This window comes from Parasteatoda tepidariorum, chromosome 9 (assembly GCF_982258835.1).
Source record: "Parasteatoda tepidariorum strain Cologne lab strain chromosome 9, Ptep-v5.0, whole genome shotgun sequence".
Lineage (NCBI taxonomy): Eukaryota > Metazoa > Arthropoda > Arachnida > Araneae > Theridiidae > Parasteatoda > Parasteatoda tepidariorum.
Genome location: NC_141763.1, coordinates 74,733,942 through 74,753,680, shown reverse-complemented (window position 1 = coordinate 74,753,680; position 19,739 = coordinate 74,733,942). Strand labels below are relative to the sequence as shown.

Genomic DNA, 19,739 nt, shown 5'->3' with positions numbered 1-19,739 from the left:
GAGCAATTAAACTTAATATTCAATTTACGGTTTCACTTAGGTAAACGTAGATATCGTGACCTCAAGCACCACCAGTAATCTTGTCTTCCCTTCCTAAACTCCCCTTCAGTAATCAGCTTATAACATTTATGGATTTCGTTCACGCAATAACTTTCAAAATCAAAGCAGTATAGTTTATTTGGCTTTAATTACGAATTAAACAATTTGAATGCAGAAAAACTAATTTTGGTTATCTGAAAAAGTGCTCCGTGTTGCATCTCATCATACTGTATAGATTTACTTCCGTTGTTTAGTGGTTAACATAGTTTTTCTTCTATACAGGAACTATTCCAGAAGTTCTACAAGACATTACAACCATGGTACGAAAAGATGTTAGAAGGACTGACAGAAATGAAAAATTTTACTCTGGATCTGATGACAACGACAATGTCAAAGCACTTTTTAACATTCTTACAACATATGCCGTTAACCACCCTAATGTTTCTTATTGCCAAGGCATGAGTGATTTGCTCTCCCCAATATTATACATCATGCAAAAGGAATCGGTTGCTTATGTCTGCTTCTGTGCCCTTATGAAGAGAACGCATACAAACTTCAGGTTGGATGGCCGATCCATGAAAATTAAATTTCGCCACCTGCAAAAGATGCTTAGGTTTTATGACCAAGAACTGTATTTGTTTCTAAAAGACCAAGAGGCTCTGGATCTCCTGTTCTGCTATCGCTGGCTGCTCTTGGAATTAAAGCGTGAATTTCCATACAATGATATGTTGAACATGATGGAAATTGTTTGGGCTTCCTTACCACCAAGACCGCCTCATAATGAACTGGATATATATGATGTTAAATTTCCAACAGCTGCCATTTGTAGCACTATACAAGATAAAATGAATTGCGAAGAATATGTAAAGTTAGACGAAGATTACTTCGCGTTATCTAAGAACTCTTACTCACAATCCTTTTTTAGCAACACTATTGATAAAAAAGTAAAAAAATGGGAACGCCGTGTCAGGCGGGAATCCATGGCCAGAAGCAAAGAAAGCGATGGTTCGAGTGAAGAGGAAATTCGGATACCCGTGCACTACAGAAAAAGAAAGTATCGCTCCTACATCGTCGGTAAACTTAACAGAGTAAACTTAACAGATGTGAAGAATTCAGAGTTTTCTATCAAATCTTGCAAAATTCCGGCCCGGAAAAACTCTATTATTCCAGGAATCTGCCAAAGCTGGACTTGTGGCGAATTTGAGGAAAACAGAGAAGTGACCGAAGCTCTGTGTGATGCCAGGGAATTTTTAAGGGTCCAGTGGTGCTACTCGAATACCATTAATGAAATACAATTGAATAACTGGTTGAACGGAAAGAATTTTGAAATTACACAGTGTGCCATTAACAACAAAGGTACTGATACTATCATAAACGATGCTAAGACGCGTCAGAGACACGGCAGCAATGATTCCAATTATGGCACTATTTCTGACGACTTGTCCGATACTGAAGATATCTCAGAAAAGGGTTCACCACCCCTTCCACGTAGGACTCCAAGCGATGGATACCAATCTGATGAAGAATGCAAGGAAATCATTCTAGCTGATGACGAAGATGATGAGTATGATGATTATGAGGATTACTCTGATGAAGATGATGACTTCTTGGACTCGATGGCTGGAAAGCAATACTTGGAGGTACAGACGTACTTTGACCGAAAAAGAGATATGTTACCACCTCCTCATGAATTGGGAGATGGCAACCCATATTTGCTGTTTCTTTGTCTCTCCATGATACAGTCCCATAGAGAAGAGATTTTAAAGAAAAATTTTGATTTTAATGAACTAGGTATATATTTCGACAAGCTTGTTAGGAAGCACAGATTATCGAAAGTAGTCAGCAAATCACAGAAAATGTTCAGAGATTATTTAAGTATGGGTTGGGATGTTGAAGACAAGGGTGTTCGCAGTTGTGAACCTGATAAAAAACCTGTTGTACCCTGATGATATTGAGTATTTGATTCTGCTTGACCTTAACCTTTTTTTTTGGAACATGTTTTGCCAAAGTACGATCTAGAAATAGTTCTGAGGTTTGAAAATGAAAAAGATTTCAAAAAAATTTAGTTTTGTAACTTTGAAAAACAAAAGTGATTAAGTTTCCGTTAAAAACTCTTCTTTAATAATTATAATATGCCTGTGTGAATGATTTAGTCGAATTTTACTATCAAGTAATGATTCTGTATTTTCAGCTATATGTGCAGCAAAAATCATTAATCTCATTTTTGTCGGGAGGATTTTTATCTACTATATTATCGTCAAGTTCTGAATACATTGTGATAAATTCTGTATAATTTGTACATATGTGATTTTTAACTATACATTCCAGATTGTGTTAAAATGTTGACACATGAATCCATGTTTTTTTCTTTTAATTTTTGAGTGATAAAATACAAATGTGATAATGTCCATGAATTGCTAGTAAAATAAATCAATTTCATCTTGTTGAATCTTTTCACTGAATTACCATTTATAAGCGTGGTAGGATACAACTTACATTTTAAAGACTGTGTTTTTAATTTCTGTTGTGAATGTTTTTAGTAATTGTTTTAAGTAACTTATAAGTGTGTAAGTGTGCTAGAATTATAAGAATGGAGTACATTAAGTGTGCCTGTTTCTAATGTAAGTCCTGAGAATGCAATAAACTCTCAATATCTCACAGCCTACTATATTTTAAAATAAAAAAACCTTTTCTTTCTTAATATTTTAAAATAAATAAACATTTAAAATTATAATCCAGAATAAATAAAAATAATATTTTCTTTTAATATTTAACCAATATTTAAGCATAAAACAAAGAGTACATGCAATCACTAAATTTCATGACTTGATAATTATTTATTTATTAGTATTAATTGTAGTGAAAAATTTTTCAACAGTATTCGGTAAGCTTTTTTTTTGAAAATTATATTTGTAAATTCACTTTTTCAAAAAAACTTCAAAATTTTTTAAGTAGAATTCAATAATGTTTAATAAATTTGCTTAAATTTTATTTTCCTTTGTAATCTTCTTTAGAATCTTCTTTTAAATTTTATGTCTATGTGTGTTTTTCACACAAATATTTACGATGTTAAAAGGAAAGCAAAATGCGTACTAGCTTGGTGAAATTCTTTCTTTCTTTTTTTTTTTTTAAAAGAAAATTCTACCGCATCATGAAAATCACGAAAATTGAAGACCAATTCTTAAAACAGTGGAGAAAAGTCCTCCACCCCACCCCTTGAAAAAAATGAAACTAATGATTTGGTTTATTGAGTCAAATTCAAATTTTCATTTTGAAAACGTCACAACATGATGAATGACTTAGTATCAAAAATTACTATTCCAAATAAATTTCAAATGTTGATTTTCATTTGCATTTATTTATTAAATAACTTTGCTTAACATGTACTTTTAGCAAGCTTTTAAAGCTTGTTTAAAACACAATGTTAAGTTCAATTAAATGAAACCAATTTTTCTTAAAACTTTTATCAGTGAAATGTGGTATGAGTTTTCAAGCAATTAAGTCAGTATAATTTAAAGTAAAAAATTTTTCGAACTTGGTAATGTGCTGTATGGTGCACACAAAAAGACTTTTACGCCAACAGACAAGTTTTTAATCACCACTAATTGATTAACGTGAGAGTTTATTGCATTTTCTAATTAGTATGTTCAAATCATTGTAAAAAATCACATGTATGACTGGATTATCATTTTTTTCATAATCATCTCATTTATTACTAGCAAATTTGTACAGTTTTTATTGAACTTTATGAAGCATTTCCCTAAGCAAAGTTTTTTATGAAATTGCTTTGAAGCTGTTAGAGTTGTGTGAAAATTTTACAATCATTAAAATAAAAAAAAATTTCTTTATTGTATCATTTTTTTGTAGTTTTTAGAGGACAAAATCAATGAATTTATTTATGTATTGTTTAAGACACAATATAGATTATAGATAACGGCCAACTCAACCAAAAAAGATTGAGTCTTAATTGTATACCTGCATGTAGCATCATCGTAAGTAAATCTTAGCATTTGTCGATTCAGAAGCCAATCAGTTTCAACACGCATGCGTGACGTTGCTTACAAGTATCCAATTAAATCGGATTTAAATCACATGGGTATGTACATGCCTTCACTTCTTCTTGAGTTGCAAGCACTCATTTAATATTTTGGCAAACATGTTTACTTACGCCCATATTTTCCCAAATTTTTTTAATGTTTATGTCACGAATAATAAGATTTGAAAGTTTGAAGTGGTGTCGATGACAGATATAAAATTCTTGTAGCTTGCGACAAATTTCTATACTTTTCCTTGACTCTATAAATTCTTAAGTCTTGAACCACCGAATTCTGGACACTGATCTGAAATCGCCATTGGGTAAATTTCACCATCATAAAAAAACAGGTGCCATCCCAGAGAAAATTATATTTCAATGGATGAATACTGTTAAAAATAAAATCTGTAAAAGTTTTTAGAGATTTTTTTATCATTGTAACTTCAATTTAATAATACTAGTTGGCTGCTCCCCCAGCTCGCTGACGCTCGTTAAACCCCGAAAATTGCTACGCAATCTTATATGGTTTGCTTCGCTTGCTACTAACTTAGGTACATTACAAATACACAAAATTCTAAGAATTCAAAACAATCATTCACATCCATATAAAAACATTTTTAAAAAAAAAATTGCATTTTTTTTAGTAAATACTAAGTCATTAAAATAAATTTGAATTCAAATAAATGACATGTAATTCGTTAAACCTATTAGAAATGTGCTATAGTATAAAATCTTAAAGCGCAACAGCACGACTGAGACTCATTTTTCAATGAATAACTAGTAACAATAAAAAAGCAAATAAATTCGTGATATAAATAAAAAATCGTCAAATAAATTCGTAATATATAAATTCGTGAAAAAAAAGCGCTTTCGACAAAATACTAAAATAGAGATTTATCGACAAAGACTACTCACTTCTGCCTAGCTTAATAGTATGAGATTGCCGCAGCTGATAATGCTTTCTCTGGTTATTTCAGTTTCCGTTTTGAAAAGCGCTATATGTTGAGCCACCTCAGCTAGATTAGGCATGTGACATTTTTAGCGGCAATCATTGGTCGATTTTCTAGCGTTGCCATTCGGGGAGTTGTAATGAGGCTTTTTTTTGTCGCCGTGTAAGAGAAATATATATATTTTACGGATTATTCTTTCGCAACAGCGCAAGTCATAGGAAATTTGGCCAGATGCTACATTTTTCACAGACTCTACTCTTTCAAAAATTGAAAGTTTTGAACGATTCAATAATTTAAATATTAATAATATAAGAAATTTTCTTTGAAGCACTATTCAAAATAAATTATACACATGACAAATTTTTATTTCTTGAACGAAGAAAAGTTTTTATAAACAAGGGTGAAATTAAATAATTATTAGAATATTGAATCCACATTAATAAAAATAATAAGAAAATGGAAGCAAGTTAAGGCATTTTCGATGAAAAAAGCAGTGATAAGTTTGAAACTGGCAGACAATTTTTAAACGCCATTTAGTCGGCTTTTGGAGATCGTTAATTCTGTCCACAACACTTGCACCTTTGTTTTGATATGTGAAGTTCCATTAATAGCTAGACATTATTATTGTCCGGTAGGTGGTATCCGTCATAATGTACGAGCTAATAGCTATAATCCAAAATTGTAAGCAAAACTACGAGTCACAGATAGAACATAGCCCAAAGCACGGAAAACTTAACGACACAGCATAAGAAAATTAACAAAAATAATATTACATCCCTACCCAATACCGTTTCAACTCGTGTTAAGCATAAAAAAACCTCACATTTTTCTGTATATTGGGTTAAAAACTACAAGAATTTAAAATTCTTTCTTTATATATTTTTACGTTTTGTGGTATTTGTCATAAAGTGAGAGTAACAACTATGATTAAAACTAGAAATCAGAACTCTGAAAATTTAAAAAAGGAAAGGGAAAAAAATGCATAGAAAAGAGGAAGAAACATTATTTTAATAGAAAAAGAGGGGAAAAAAACATTTGATGAATAGAAAAGAAGAAAATAAGTATTTTATGAATGTTCTTTTTTTATTAGTTAATAATTATCAAAATATTTTTTTCTTTATTTAGATGCATAGTTGTTTTAATCTGTGCATTTTTCATACCAAAAGTAATGTTTAAAAAATCAAAAGAACAGCAATTTATGTAAATGCAACTTTAAGTTTATGTTTCATAAGAAAAATTCCTTGCTTTTCTCTTCAATATGTGACACTTTTGAAATTGGAGATATCTTTGATATAAATATTACTTTTTGATAGAAATATCAATTAAATTTGCGGAAAAAATTTGATTTTATAATAATTTAAAAAAAGTTATTAATGATATTTAATTAAAATGATAAAAATTGGTACAGATTCATTTTTTTAAAAAGAAATGAATACAGGATGGTAACCTTTCCTAAAAACTTTATTGTTGACATTTACATGAAAATATAAAATTATTTTAACTCCTTCCTTCTCACTCCTGTCAAAATTAAGGAGTGATAATTGTCGCCTCCTATTTCTCGTGCTCGTGATATTTCCGGGCTTGGTATTCAGAATTAATGCGTTAAAATGATTCAAACAATCTCCTCTCTGCTAATCCGGAAGTACAAACTTTTAAAACATTTAAAGCTGTAGAGAGAAAATGATTTAAGGAAAACCCAATTTGTTTTAATTTGCCAACTTATAAAATCTTTTCTGAACCTAATAGGTTTTATAAAGTACGTTTGTATGTAGTGGTGAAAAATATCATTCCAAATTTAATTTTCGAAGACAATAATAAAACGTTAAATTATAAAGTTTACTGCCACAATCATTCTGAACATTCAAATAAAAGGTTCCTATAAAGCCCATCTTTTTAGAATCACCCTGTATATACAGGGTGATTCTAAAAAGATGGGGAAAATTTTAGGAAGTGATAGTACACACCCAAGCAAACAATTTTTATCAAAGAATGCATGGTCGAAAACAAAAAGCAAAGGTGCTGGAGCATTTGGAAAGTTGTTTGATGCAAACGTGAAAGCTCCATTCCTGTTGCGAGTTACTGCGCTGCATTACTTGTCGCCAAGCTTTCGGCCGCTGCAGGGAAAGTTCGTGATATGCCTGGTGTGTTTCAGAATGTTCGGGCAACTGTTTTGAACATTTATTGTAATCACATGCCATTAAATTTGCTTTTATAACTAACTTCATCGTTCTTTGTGTGTTTTTGCCTCATATAAGAACATAAACTTTGAAGCCCTCTAGCGGTTTTGCGTTTTGTTTTCGACCATGCATTCTTTGATAAAAATTACTTGCTTAGGTGTGTACTATCATTTCCTAAAATTTTGCCCATCTTTTTAGAATCACCCTGTATATCTGAAATAAAAATTTGAAAGTTAAATTTAAAAAAAATTTTTTAACATATTTTTCATTACTTTGTACTCTGGTCGGTCCAAAAAGTAAATTATAATGCTTAGAATGATTATGAATACTTAATTTGGGCTATATTAAAACTGCCTACATATATTTTAGTTAAATATTTAATTTTTTACTCTTAGCCAAAGATCATGGTCTTCTGGCCCACAGTGAAATGGCTCAAAACGTCAATAATTGTGAAAATGAAAAGAGTTTGTCTAAATTTTTAATTTTCAAAAACTTTCTTCAACGCTATATTACTTGAGCTCATAAAAAATTTCAAGCACTAAGAATAAGGCAGTGATTTTGATAATTTTCATCTAGGTGTAAAAATGTCGCCAAATTGGCAATTTTTAAAAAGTTTAATAACTTCTAAAATATTTAAGATATTTGTTTTTTCTGAAACCAAGATAATTCTTCACGGCAAGTTTATGCATATAGCTTAAAATCATCACATTGCTTCAAGTGTAAGGCACTTAAACTATGGCTTTTTTTCCCCTTGGCGACAGAGCTTCGAAAAACACCGTTAAATATTTTGAAATAAAAAAAATATTTTTGGAAATTTAAAACATAATTTTAAACATTTATGTTTTAAAAACCGGAACATGAGTATCAACTGAATTCCATCTCTGAATTAACGATTTTGATTGAATGCTCATTTCAAATTATAAGTATTAATGTAGTGAAATAGGAAGTACAGTTACCGATTAGAAAAAGGAAGTCAGCATATGACAGAATTCATGCAACTCTTAAAAGCAGGACTGTTATGCTTCCTTCAGAATGTTTCAATTGAAGGGAAGAAACTCATACTGAGTATTATGAAGGGGAAAGAATTTATATATCATTTATTTAGGAATTAAATTCTCGATTTTTTAAAAAACTATGATCAAAATATATTTGAGTTTTAAAGTTTTAAGCTTATACATTTTTAAATAGTTCATTTCACCGCTATGTGAGACGAAAAAAAAAGAAAAGAAAATAATGCAAACAAAAATATTTATTTAGGTTTTAAAGTAATTTGAGATAAAGTGGTGATTTTTTTTGTTATTAAGACTTAAATAATTTTTGAACAAGTGAAATATTTCCAATTTAAGGACCAATAACATACTGTCTGACAAAATCTTTATTGTAAGCATTTAGTTGCATATACAAAAAAGGATAATTTATCATACATTGATTAAGTTTTTATCTTTTTTAAAAGGAAAAAATTTTTTCATACGAGTAAGGGAAGCATTTCATCTGTAAAATCACGCAAATGTACATTGTGGCGGGAAAAAAAAACGGATTACTTTAAATAACTTTTGATCTAATGATCGGATCTTTATGTTTTAGGATTCAATATGGATAATTCGAAGGGATGACCTCAAATATGCTAATTAATTATTGCAGATGATAATTTAAGTTACGAAATTCGACGCAAAAACATACTTTCTCGAAATAAATGTAACTTTTTTAGACAGACTCGGATTTCTGCCCCCAAAATATAGGAGGTAGCCGCAATCTGGGAAATATGATTCCCAAAGTTTGATCAGAAGAGTGATCCAAAGTTTGGTACCCCTTAATGTTAATTTTCTTTTTTGCGTGTTTCGTCATACCTTAAGAATGTTGTAAGAGAACTGAAAAAAATTTGCTCAAAATTATAAAATTCGTTTATCTAAGGATAATTCCATGTAAAAAGAAAACAACTTTTCGTAAATAGTTATTATTTTTATTATTTTACTTAAGAAAATTTTGATCAAAAAAGGTTTAGAATTGTAAGGTATAGATTTTTACCACCATTTCAATAAATTTAATTTTATATGGCAAAATACAAAATTTGAGCGAAATCGGTCGAATAGTTCTGGTCAGATACTTAAAATTCGATTTCTCAGCAAATACTCGACCAATTTGGCTCAAATTTAGTATTATGCCATATAAAATTACGTTCTTTAAAATGATGCGAAGAATTGTATGCTTTACAGTTCAAAATTTTTTTCTCCATTCTTAAATGAAGTAATAAAAAATAATAAACATTCACTAAGAGTTACTTCTTGCATGGAATTCTTCTTGGATAAAAGAATTTTATAATTGTGAGCAAAATTTTTTCAATTCGCTTAAAAAATTCTCGTGATATAGCAAAATACGCAAAAAGTAAAATTAACATTAAGAGGTCCAAACTTTGACGCGGTTTCCTGACCAAACTAGTGGGTCCATATCTCTCAGATTTCGGCTATCCCTTATATTTTGGGGGTCTGAAATTCGAATCCGTCAGAAAAAAAGTTATGTTTATTCAGAGAAAGTACGTTTTCGTGTCTGATTTCTTAAAATATCGTCTGCACTTATTGATTTAAAGTCACTCCCCCGCGATAAATAATTGCTCTAATTGCGTTATCTCAGTATATAAAATAGTGTTAACTAAAAAAAGAATGAAGGTTAAAATTTTTCACTTTTTAATTTGGTATTGTAATGAACTTGAATTGATTTCTAGTCTTCTTTCTTTTACGTTAGGAAAATTATTTTAAAATAATAATGATGTTATAACTATACCGCAATAATGAAAACATTGTTCTGTCTTTTGTGAGTAAAATTTTAGAATTGCACAAGTAAAGAGGATTGAAAAAAACAAAAAAAAAAAAAACAAATGCAATTTATATTATAATATGATAAAAAATTATGATTCTAAGAGAAGTAATTAAAATGTCTTCCAGGAACAGAAATCCTAAAATTAAAAAACACATTGTGGTGTTGCCATCTAGTGTTATTTCTAGATAACAAAATGTGAATGCTGTCAATGAGGTGAGAAGAAAAAAAATTCTAAAAGGAAACAGTTATTCAAAAATCAGTGTACTAGTTATTCACTTGTAATAGAAAATTCTAAATTGTTGAAGGAAATTAAGGTTAGCAATACATTTTCAAGGTCGGCATCAGCCTTAAGTCTGTAGCTATGAAATGGAGAGGCTTAATTTCTAGATAAATGAATAAAAATCCCTAAAAGTTCAAACAGTACGAACTACGCATGCAAAATTACGAGGTTATGGAGAAAAATAAAACATTAAATTTATTACATGTCTTATTCCTGATATAATCTTCATATTGTCTCGTAATTGGTCTTAGCTGGACGTTGATGCATCACCATAAGAAATATGCAGGGGTGGGTGAACACCAAGAGGTGTCAAAATTTCAAATTTGTTATTATATATATTGTTTTTTCTCGTCCTTTTACTTTTTTGCAACGTTGAAAAAATTTCTTTAGCTCTTAATAAATTACATTCCTGGTTGCATCCCTTTCCCAGTAGAAAAGGTTATTTATCTTACACATGCCAGTTATTGTGGCATGTGTAAGCATACTAATAGACCTTTTCACTGGGACGTTGTGAAAAAGATTTTACCATTGAAATCTTAACTGATATTGCTATTAGGTTAAAGTCAATGAATTAAGGTTTCTAGTTTCAAGATGGACAGTGAAAACTATAGTAAAACAGCCATATAGTCAGTGGCTTAGTTTTAAGGACAAAACCACCTCCGAATACATTACTTGAAAGTAGGTTACAGTCATAAAAAGTTTTCATTATTTATTTTCTTGGAATTTAGAATATATATATATATATATATATATATATATATATATATATATATATATATATATATATATATATATATATATATATATATATATATATATATATATATATAAGTGTGTGTGTGGGTGGGTGTGTATCAGAAAGAGACACCCCCCCCTCAAAGATACATTAAAACTACGCCATTGCTTACAGTACAAAAACAATTTTGATGTTATGCCCATTTTTTTTTATTGCTTAAGGAATTTTTCTTACAGTTCCTATAATCATTACTACTGCAAAACGTTAATTTTCAAAACTGAAACCAATAAAAACATATTAATAATGACTTATGCTCGCCTTACATCTTTGGCACTCATTTCTGTTGAGAATGATGTATCAACATTCTTAGATTTTTCTGTTTTAATAGATGGCACTCTTTGCATCAAAGAAAAATAATCTCATTTAATCAAAAATTTACGAACTTCATGAAATTAATTAAAAGCAACTTTATATAAAGATTTTTAAACATTAAATACTGGAAAAGCATTCTATGTATATATTTCTCTTACACGGCTACAAAAAAAAGCCTCATTACAACTTCCCGAATGGCAACGCTAAGAAATCGACCAATGATTGCAGCTAAAAATTTCACATGCCAAATCTAGCTGAGGTGGCTCAACATATAACGCTTTTAAAAACGGAGACTGAAATAACCTGAGAGAGCATTATCAGCTGCGGCAATCTCATACTATTAAGCAAGGCGGAAGTGAGTAGTCTTTGTCGATAGATCTCTATTTTAGTATTTTGTCGAGAGCGCTTTTTTTCACGAATTTATATATTACGAATTTATTTGGCGATTTTTGATTTATATCACGAATTTATTTGTTTTATTATTGTTATAGTTATTCATTGAAAAATGAGTCTCAGTCGCGCTGTTACGCTTTAAGATTTTATACTATAGCACATTTCTAATAGGTTTAACGAATTACATGTCATTTATTTGAATTCAAATTTATTTTAATGACTTAGTATTTAGTAAAAAAATGTAATTAAAAAAAAAAAAGAGTTGTTATATGGATGTGAATGATTGTTTTGAATTCTTAGAATTTTGTGCATTTGCAACGTACCTAAGTTAGTAGCGAGCGAAGCAAACCATATAAGATTGTGTAGCAATTTTCGGGGGTTGGCGAGCGCTAGCGAGCAGGGGGCGCAGCCCACTAGTTTAAATATTTATTTTGCTTACTTAGCTTTTCGGCTACGTCAAAAATTTTAAATACTATAAACATTTCTGAAGTTACAATTTTTTTAACAGAACTATTCTTATATTTTTAGTGAGTCAGTTTATAGACGATTCCAGAAATTACAACTATTATATTTGAAAGCTCACTTGCGCTTTCGAATGTGATTAGTATAATCGGCACTTCTGTCAGAGAGAAAGAAATTGTTTTCAGTACCGAGCAGAAATTCTTGTTTCACTTCCGAACGTTGTTGTTGACGTATGCCATTAAGACAGCGGAGGTGCGATTGTTCTTGTTTCCAATGGCGCCATCTATGGTCAAGAATTCGACTTCTGTCTCACCCGTTTATAGGGCTGACCAATTAATGCATTCATCCACAGATCGTAATTTTGACCTGAATCAGAGAACGATCTCCAATCCAGTACCCCAAGAAGTATTGATTTTTTATGGGAGCATGGAGGACTTTGAGACTCGACAGATTTAACGTGCATCAGTCACCATTTACTACACGGGGAGTCTTTGGCCAGCAAGGGTCGAACCCACGACCACTTGGACATGGGCCCAGTGCCCTACCAACCAGACTATCCCGACCTCACTTCCTAATAAATAAATTAATTAATTAAAAGAAAGAATGGAAAGGAAATAAAATTGCTTAGAACAAGTTTCACTTCGAAATCACCAGAATTACTTAATAACTTTAACATCTCATGAGATACTGCAGATTTTAACCCAGATATTATATATATCTTATATATTTTTTTTTTATTGAAAACAAAATTATGTTTGAAATTATCGCCTCACATAATAAGCTATGATAAGCATCTGTAAACTTTCTAACCGGACGTCGCGAAAGTATTGCTTCGGCTTCGATGCTGTCTGCTGCTATGGTTGCAAGCGAGAGCACATTTCTAATGGAGGTTCAATGGCGGACAGAAGGTGTTGATTGGGTTAATCACACTAACTTTTAAAAAGATCATGACAAAACTATTCACTCTACACCCCTGTTTGAAGTAACTTTTCCTCGTACCAGCCACGACGCAATACTGAAGTCTGGAGAAGTTCTGAAAGTCGCACTATAAAGAGTTCGAAATTTGTTTTTGCTTACATTTATATTGAAACCACCATCAAAAACTAATTACATTCGGAAAGCATCATAAAAAAATGATTTTGATATTTTTTTTTATTTTATTTCCTTTCTTACTACAAGCTAAGTATGAAATTAAATACAGAATATTCATAATTAACACATCCTATGAAATCAGCAGATACAATTTTTAATATCATTCGTTCTCGTGGTCATCATATACTAATGAAAATCGTACTACTCAACAAAGATTACTTCACTTCCAAGGAATTTGATGTAGTTTCTAAACGTGCATTAATTCCCCTTGGTGGCCTTTATTAATCTGAAGTACCCATTCTGCGAAGTCGTCTGTTTTGTCAAGCGTATTTGCAGTTTTAAAAGTTGACCATTCAACACTTCTCGCTACTCAAACAGTTTTTAAATAATTTTATTTCTTACAGTCAAAAAATTTTTAAATTATTAAATAAAATGCAAAATATTCATAAATTTATAATTTAACTACACAATCAGCAAATAAAGTTTAAAATTTTGCTATATCATTCACAAACGTGCTCATCAGCCACTAAAGAAAGCAATGCTTTTCTACATGAGGATGCTGTCTCTGAATAAAAAGCTGCCTCCTTCAGGCTTGCAGATTCCTCCTTTTTGCGCAACTGTGCATCTTTTCTTTCTGCTTTACCCCTCTTCGAAAATTCACGTGACATCTGGTCAAATGTTCTAGCAAATTCTAAGCAATGACCTTTCTCAAATTCGTCAAGTGATTCGGACATCCTTTTATAATATTTTACTGATGACTTCTTATATTTTATAGATTGATTTTCGTGAATAACAGCCAGCAACATCCAAGATCGCGAATGTATCGAAGCGATTCTTGCTTTGAACTTGCTGTCACTTGCTTTTTCTCTGAAGTTAGCGTATTCCTCACAAAATGTTCTTCCTTCTTCGCAATTACAATGCTTCACCTGTAATATTTCAGAAAAACAAAGATAATCGATTTAGGTGTCATGAAAAATGTCAATCACTTTTAGAATACATACAGCGCTGGAAAAAGAAGACAAATCTTACTGAATTACTTTTGGTTTAATGATCGAATGTTCGCGTATTCAACTTGATGGTTCAAAACTTAATGCGAAAATAAAGGATTCAAACTTAATGGTTTACGGTGGTGACTAACTCAAGTATGCTAATTAATTCAGAGACTATATTGTTTACAGTTCATACTCGGAGAGCCTGTCGCCAGCTTACTTCACTCACCACCCTTGGTTGCTACGATCATTTTTGGTTTCTTCCCAATAAATAGATGATTACATATAAGGTAAAAAGCATTCATTTGAAAATTACTCATGTTTTACAGTATAAAAGTTGAATAAAAAGAATACTTCTATTGGAAATCAAAATAAATCGCTTTGGGCATTGAACACAAGTACCATCGTTCGGTTGCAGATTTATGCCTTTGCTGTAGAAAGATGGTGGTTGGTTTTGAGCTTGTACAGCTTCCTTCACTTCGTCGTCCGAATGTAATAGCGTCCCCTGCAATGCTCTCTTAAGTGGCCCAAAGATGTGGAATTCGCAAGGTGACTAATCTGGAAGGTATAGTGGGTATTCCAACACTTCCCCTTGGAAATTTTACAAGGTTGTGTGGGTTTCGTGAAAAACGTGCTTGCGGGCATTGTTACGGAGAAAAATCTCTTGTGGGAAAGGGTCTAGCCGTTTGCTTTTGATTTTGTTTCTGTAGTTTCGTCAGAGTACAGCACCGTATTGCGCACACCTTCCGTTATCAAAAACCGTTCTAATCTGGATGTATCCATGTATAGCTCTTCACTTTTGATTAATTTCATCAACCTCGAACAGATTTTACCTTTGAACCCCTTATGCAACTCATACTTCCTACCGCCCTTTTTAACCCTGTTCGGTGGCACTTCTGCAGTTTTTCTGACGCAAACGCACATGTCTACTTTTCATTTCGGCAACCCTAATATTATTCGGTAGGCAACTAAATTTCTATTTCTACTGTTTTTTTTTATATATTTTTTAAAATTTTAATATTTTGCAAGTCATTAAACGTTTTTGGCATAATTCCATAAGATCATTCAAAGTATAGCGCTTTGTCCAACAGGAATCAATGCTTAGTTTTTTGTTCAAGTTAATTTATGCTTGTCTTCAGGACATTATGTAATGCCATGTTAAGAAAAATGAGCGTTATCGGCACCTCGTTTATTTAGCTTTGAATCAAGGTTTCATAACAGCAAAAAGTTTTCTTTCCAATGAGCTGCACAATCGGTCATGCCGATGAGCAGACCTAGTGCGTTCTCCAGAGGTGGTATCCACTCTTTCAGGACCACCACAATGGGTGAGATACCGTTGGTCATGTTAATTTGGATGTCTAGTTTCTGCCACACTAGATGGCAGCACCGAGACTCTATTTGAATGCTAAAGTGCACTAGGATTTTAATTTTGCAGGAAATGCCAAGAGCCAATAAGGCACTCCAAGGATCTTTTACATGCCGCATAATCATACGACATGGCCGCTGAGGATTTTTTGCATCCCGAAAATCCGGTGTCTGGGCCGGGGATCGAACCCGCAGACTTGGGCTCAGAAGGCCGACGACAAACCAACTGCGCCACTAACAGCAAAAAGTTGCTCGTGACATTTGTGCTGAGTATTGAGAGGATTCGATAGCTTCTTGAACTCAAAGATGCACCTCATACTAGCTGCCCAGATGAGTTTGATGGAGAATGATTAAGCAAAATTTTTCACCGAAATTCACACCAAGCAACAAGAGACATGGCAGCAGAAAAAAAAAATTATATATATATATATAGGGGAGAGGGGGGCACTTGTGAACAGGGGGCACATGTGAACATGGTATGTTTTACCAATATGATTTGAAATAAAAAATCTTGAAAAATTTTCAATTGATGGCAGTACTAGTCTTACCTCTCTGCGGAACTTTCAGTACAATGAGACATTTTGTTGTTCTATTCTGACAATTTCTTTGTATCAGTTGGTGTTGTATATATTATAATCACTAGCTTCTTCAAGTGAAAGCATAGTATAAATCAACTAATAAACTGAAATTAACTATTGCAGACCATTATATGAACATTCAGGTAAGTTTATGACAATTAAATTTTTTTTTTACTCAATTAAAAGTTCTTTATTTTTCAATTAAGGTTTAAGAAGGATGATGGGGCACTTGTGAACAAATCATCTGGGGCAGATGTGAACAGTTCACATGTGCCCCTACATAGTATTAAGATTATTATCCTCATGATATTATAAGTTTAAAAACTATGTATGCATTTAAAATTATTATTATTTCATTTTCCATAATTAATTTATTAATTTTTTCTTTAAAATGTTTTTATTTTTTATTAAATGGTTGATCGCGCATCACGCATATTAACTGATACACCTGAGAAAGATAGAATTGCTGAACTACAGATGAAAAGATAGAAAAATGAAAAAAAAGCATGAAAGATTATCAGAGAGGAAAGAAAAAGGCCCATTACAACTCCTGAGGAACATGAAGTTGCGAAAAACCCAACAGTGAAAAAATTATTGTACAGCTGAAAAATTATTTTCTTATTGACAGTACTGTTGTACAGTTTAAATTCGCATAGTAAGCTACAACCCCTTCAGTATAATACGTATCTATATCTGTCATGTTAAAGATTTTTTTCCCTTGAAATATGATGATTGCTTTGTGTTTTTAATCTTGTTCATATGTGCCCCAGGCATGTTCACATGTGTCCCCAATAGGGGCACATGTGAACAATTGAAGTCATTTTTTTAAAATATCATAAAGTAAAAAAATATTTTATTAAAAAATCTCAAAAAATTCCATAAGACGAAGAAAAGACTACTTAAACATATGAACTTCTTTACTGTGAGAAATTTATGATATTTTTTGAAAAATGAAGAAAAAAAAAATTGTTCACATGTGCCCCCCTCTCCCATATATACCATATATATATATATATATATATATATATATATATATATATATATATATATATATATATATATATATATATATATATATATATATATATATTTTAAAATAGTGGGAACTTAGTTGCTAACCCAATCTAAAACAGATTTTGTAACTCATAATTAATTCCAAATTTTATTGAGATATGATTTAAACCTTATCATTATTTTAATTACATATGTAAAATAGACACAGTTTTATATAAAACTCTTAATAAAAGTAAATATAACTTATTTACTGCAACTTTACACCAAAAAAAAAATCAATAATTATGTATGGTCTTTCACTGCATCGCTTCGGTGCAAAGTAGTTGCCACATTTTTTAGTGTTGAGATACACTAAAATTTATACAGTGTAGAGTGAAAACGAAATAGTGTAGACTCTATCCATTAAACCAGGGATGGGTAAACTTTTTTGGTCGTGGGCCAAAAATCTAGAAAAAAAAGTTTGGTGGGCTGAGTAAAAACTTCTGAAATAAAATAAAGTCAATTCATCATTGAGTGCATGTCACTCTACATCAACTTTGCGATTTTTAGTTGCCATTTTGGGATAAAAAATGTTTACAAATAACTCAAAAAGGCAGTAGCCATTTTATACATTTAATAATTTCACCATTATTTACAATGACGTTGTATGTGTGCAACCTTTCCATACGCAATAAATTATGTTAGAGCTCGAGCCGACAGAAAAATCCGTACGTTGGAACTTAAAACGCGTAGTCAGCCTCATGTGAAGTACAATTCACCTATATTAGATTCCATATGTCTGCTCCTCGAGAAAGACAAATACTAGTTGGAGCTAATCTACAGCTATTCTATAAAGAACTTTTGCTTTCAACATTTTGCCCGTTAAAGCTGTTTGTGCTAACTATTTTAATTAATTTATGTTTTGTAGAACAAAAATAGAGAAAGTGGAAAGGTCATCAGTACTTTTTTAAAAAAGAAAGAACAAAAATAGCTTTAAACAAAGTAGATATATTCGCCACTGATCAGCTAGTTAAAATTCTGTCCGCGGGCCGGATAAAATCTACCGGCGGGCCACAGTTGGCCCGTAGTTTCCCCATCCCTGCATTAAACGTTGTAAATTAGAAAAATTCGGTGGTTTTAAGAACTTAACCTTACAAACACTACATTTCGATGTTTTTGCTGAAAAATTTGCAATGATAAGATCAAGGCAAAAACTAAAACATGCCTGGCATTTATTCGCCAAGTTTTAACTAAAAACTCTTACTAACAATTCAAATGTTTTTTTTCCCTCCATGTATCTAAATAATTCAAGAATTTTTGCATACAAAAATACTTACAATGCACCTATCACCACATATTTGAAGTTTTCTGCTTGCAGCAGAAGATTTCAACTCCAATTGACGACTCATATTGTATCTTGAAGCACTGCTGAATTAAAAGGAAGAAAAGTATGACTTGTGTGTTCCAAGTGACTAGACAGAAATATGCAATTGAAGCTTTGTTAAACAAAAAATTAATAACCTCTTATGGCAGATGGTTCTCAATCGAAAATTTGGTGAAGGTTTTTCGAATTCAGAATATTACCGCTAAAGTGCTCAGTTATCAGTTCGGTTTTGTTAAACCTAGTTCGAATTCATCTTTATATTTTCTCCGTCCTATGTATATGTTTAATCAACAAATTAGTTTTATTTTAATGACTGGACAGAAACATATAATTGAAGCTATATTAAATAAAAAATTAAATTTTTATCACAAATAGCTCTGAATCAAAGAGAAGGTGTAGCTTTTTGTTGTTGTTGTTCATTTACGTCGCACTAGAGTTGCACAATGGGCTATTGGCGACGGTCTGGGAAACATCCCTGAGGATGATCCGAAGACATGCCATCGCAATTTTGATCCTCTGCAGAGGGGATGGCACCCCCGCTTCGGTAGCCCGACGATCTGCACGCGAAGTCGAGCACTTTACGGTAGAACAGTTTAACGAGGACCCATACCGCACACCCTCAGTCCCTATGCAGGCTGATCCATGTGGTCACCCACCCGCACACTGAGCGTAGCCAGTGATGCTTGATTTCGGTGATCTGCTGGAAACCGTGTCTTAGCGATCTGTCCACTGTGGGACGTAGCTTTTTGCAATCAAAATAGTACCACTTATGCGCAGAGCTCAATTATCCTATAGATATCCTTCGTAATGTGTTAACTAGTTTGATCCGTTAAAGAGCAGACAATCATCACATTTCTCAGAATTACAACTTATTACAAAAAAATTACAAACTGCCAATTATCTTGATATTCTGCTAATTACCAATATAATTTGCATGTTACCCTTAGGCCCTTGTTAAAGTGAAAATGAGGTGCGAGCTGGAACCTCGAAGTTTCTGTAAGCAGAAATTAACACGTTATCTATATATATATTTCTCTTACACGGCGACAAAAAAAGCCTCATTACAACTCCCCGAATGGCAA

At 31.9% G+C, this 19,739-nt stretch overlaps 2 protein-coding genes across 3 annotated transcripts in view; one reads left to right on the top strand and one right to left on the bottom strand.

The window, feature by feature from the left end:
• Positions 1-3,163, top strand: part of LOC107440734 (TBC1 domain family member 25) — a 32,882-nt gene extending 29,719 nt beyond the window's left edge. For both annotated transcript variants that reach the window (XM_087152145.1, XM_016053736.4), the window contains exon 6: positions 322-3,163. In XM_087152145.1, the coding sequence (XP_087008271.1) occupies positions 322-1,985 (1,664 nt within the window). In that variant the 3' untranslated portion in view covers positions 1,986-3,163. The remainder of the gene's footprint in view (positions 1-321) is intronic.
• A 10,227-nt stretch (positions 3,164-13,390) lies between these two features.
• Positions 13,391-18,818, bottom strand: LOC107440736 (uncharacterized). Its single transcript, XM_087152144.1, has 3 exons — positions 18,795-18,818; positions 18,611-18,698; positions 13,391-14,274 (listed from the first exon to the last, which is right to left on the bottom strand). Exons 2-3 carry the CDS (start codon positions 18,680-18,682, stop codon positions 13,849-13,851), a joined length of 498 nt encoding a protein of 165 aa, XP_087008270.1. The 5' UTR covers positions 18,683-18,698; positions 18,795-18,818; the 3' UTR covers positions 13,391-13,848.
• Positions 18,819-19,739: the final 921 nt, after the last annotated feature.

Excerpts from the sequence above, each read along its gene's own strand:
- LOC107440736 (XM_087152144.1), bottom strand. The coding sequence starts at position 18,682 with ATGAGTCGTCAATTGGAGTTGAAATCTTCTGCTGCAAGCAGAAAACTT. Across the intron at positions 14,275-18,610 it reads TATGTGGTGATAGGTGCATT|GTGAAGCATTGTAATTGCGA; the intron begins GTAAGTATTTTT and ends GAAATATTACAG.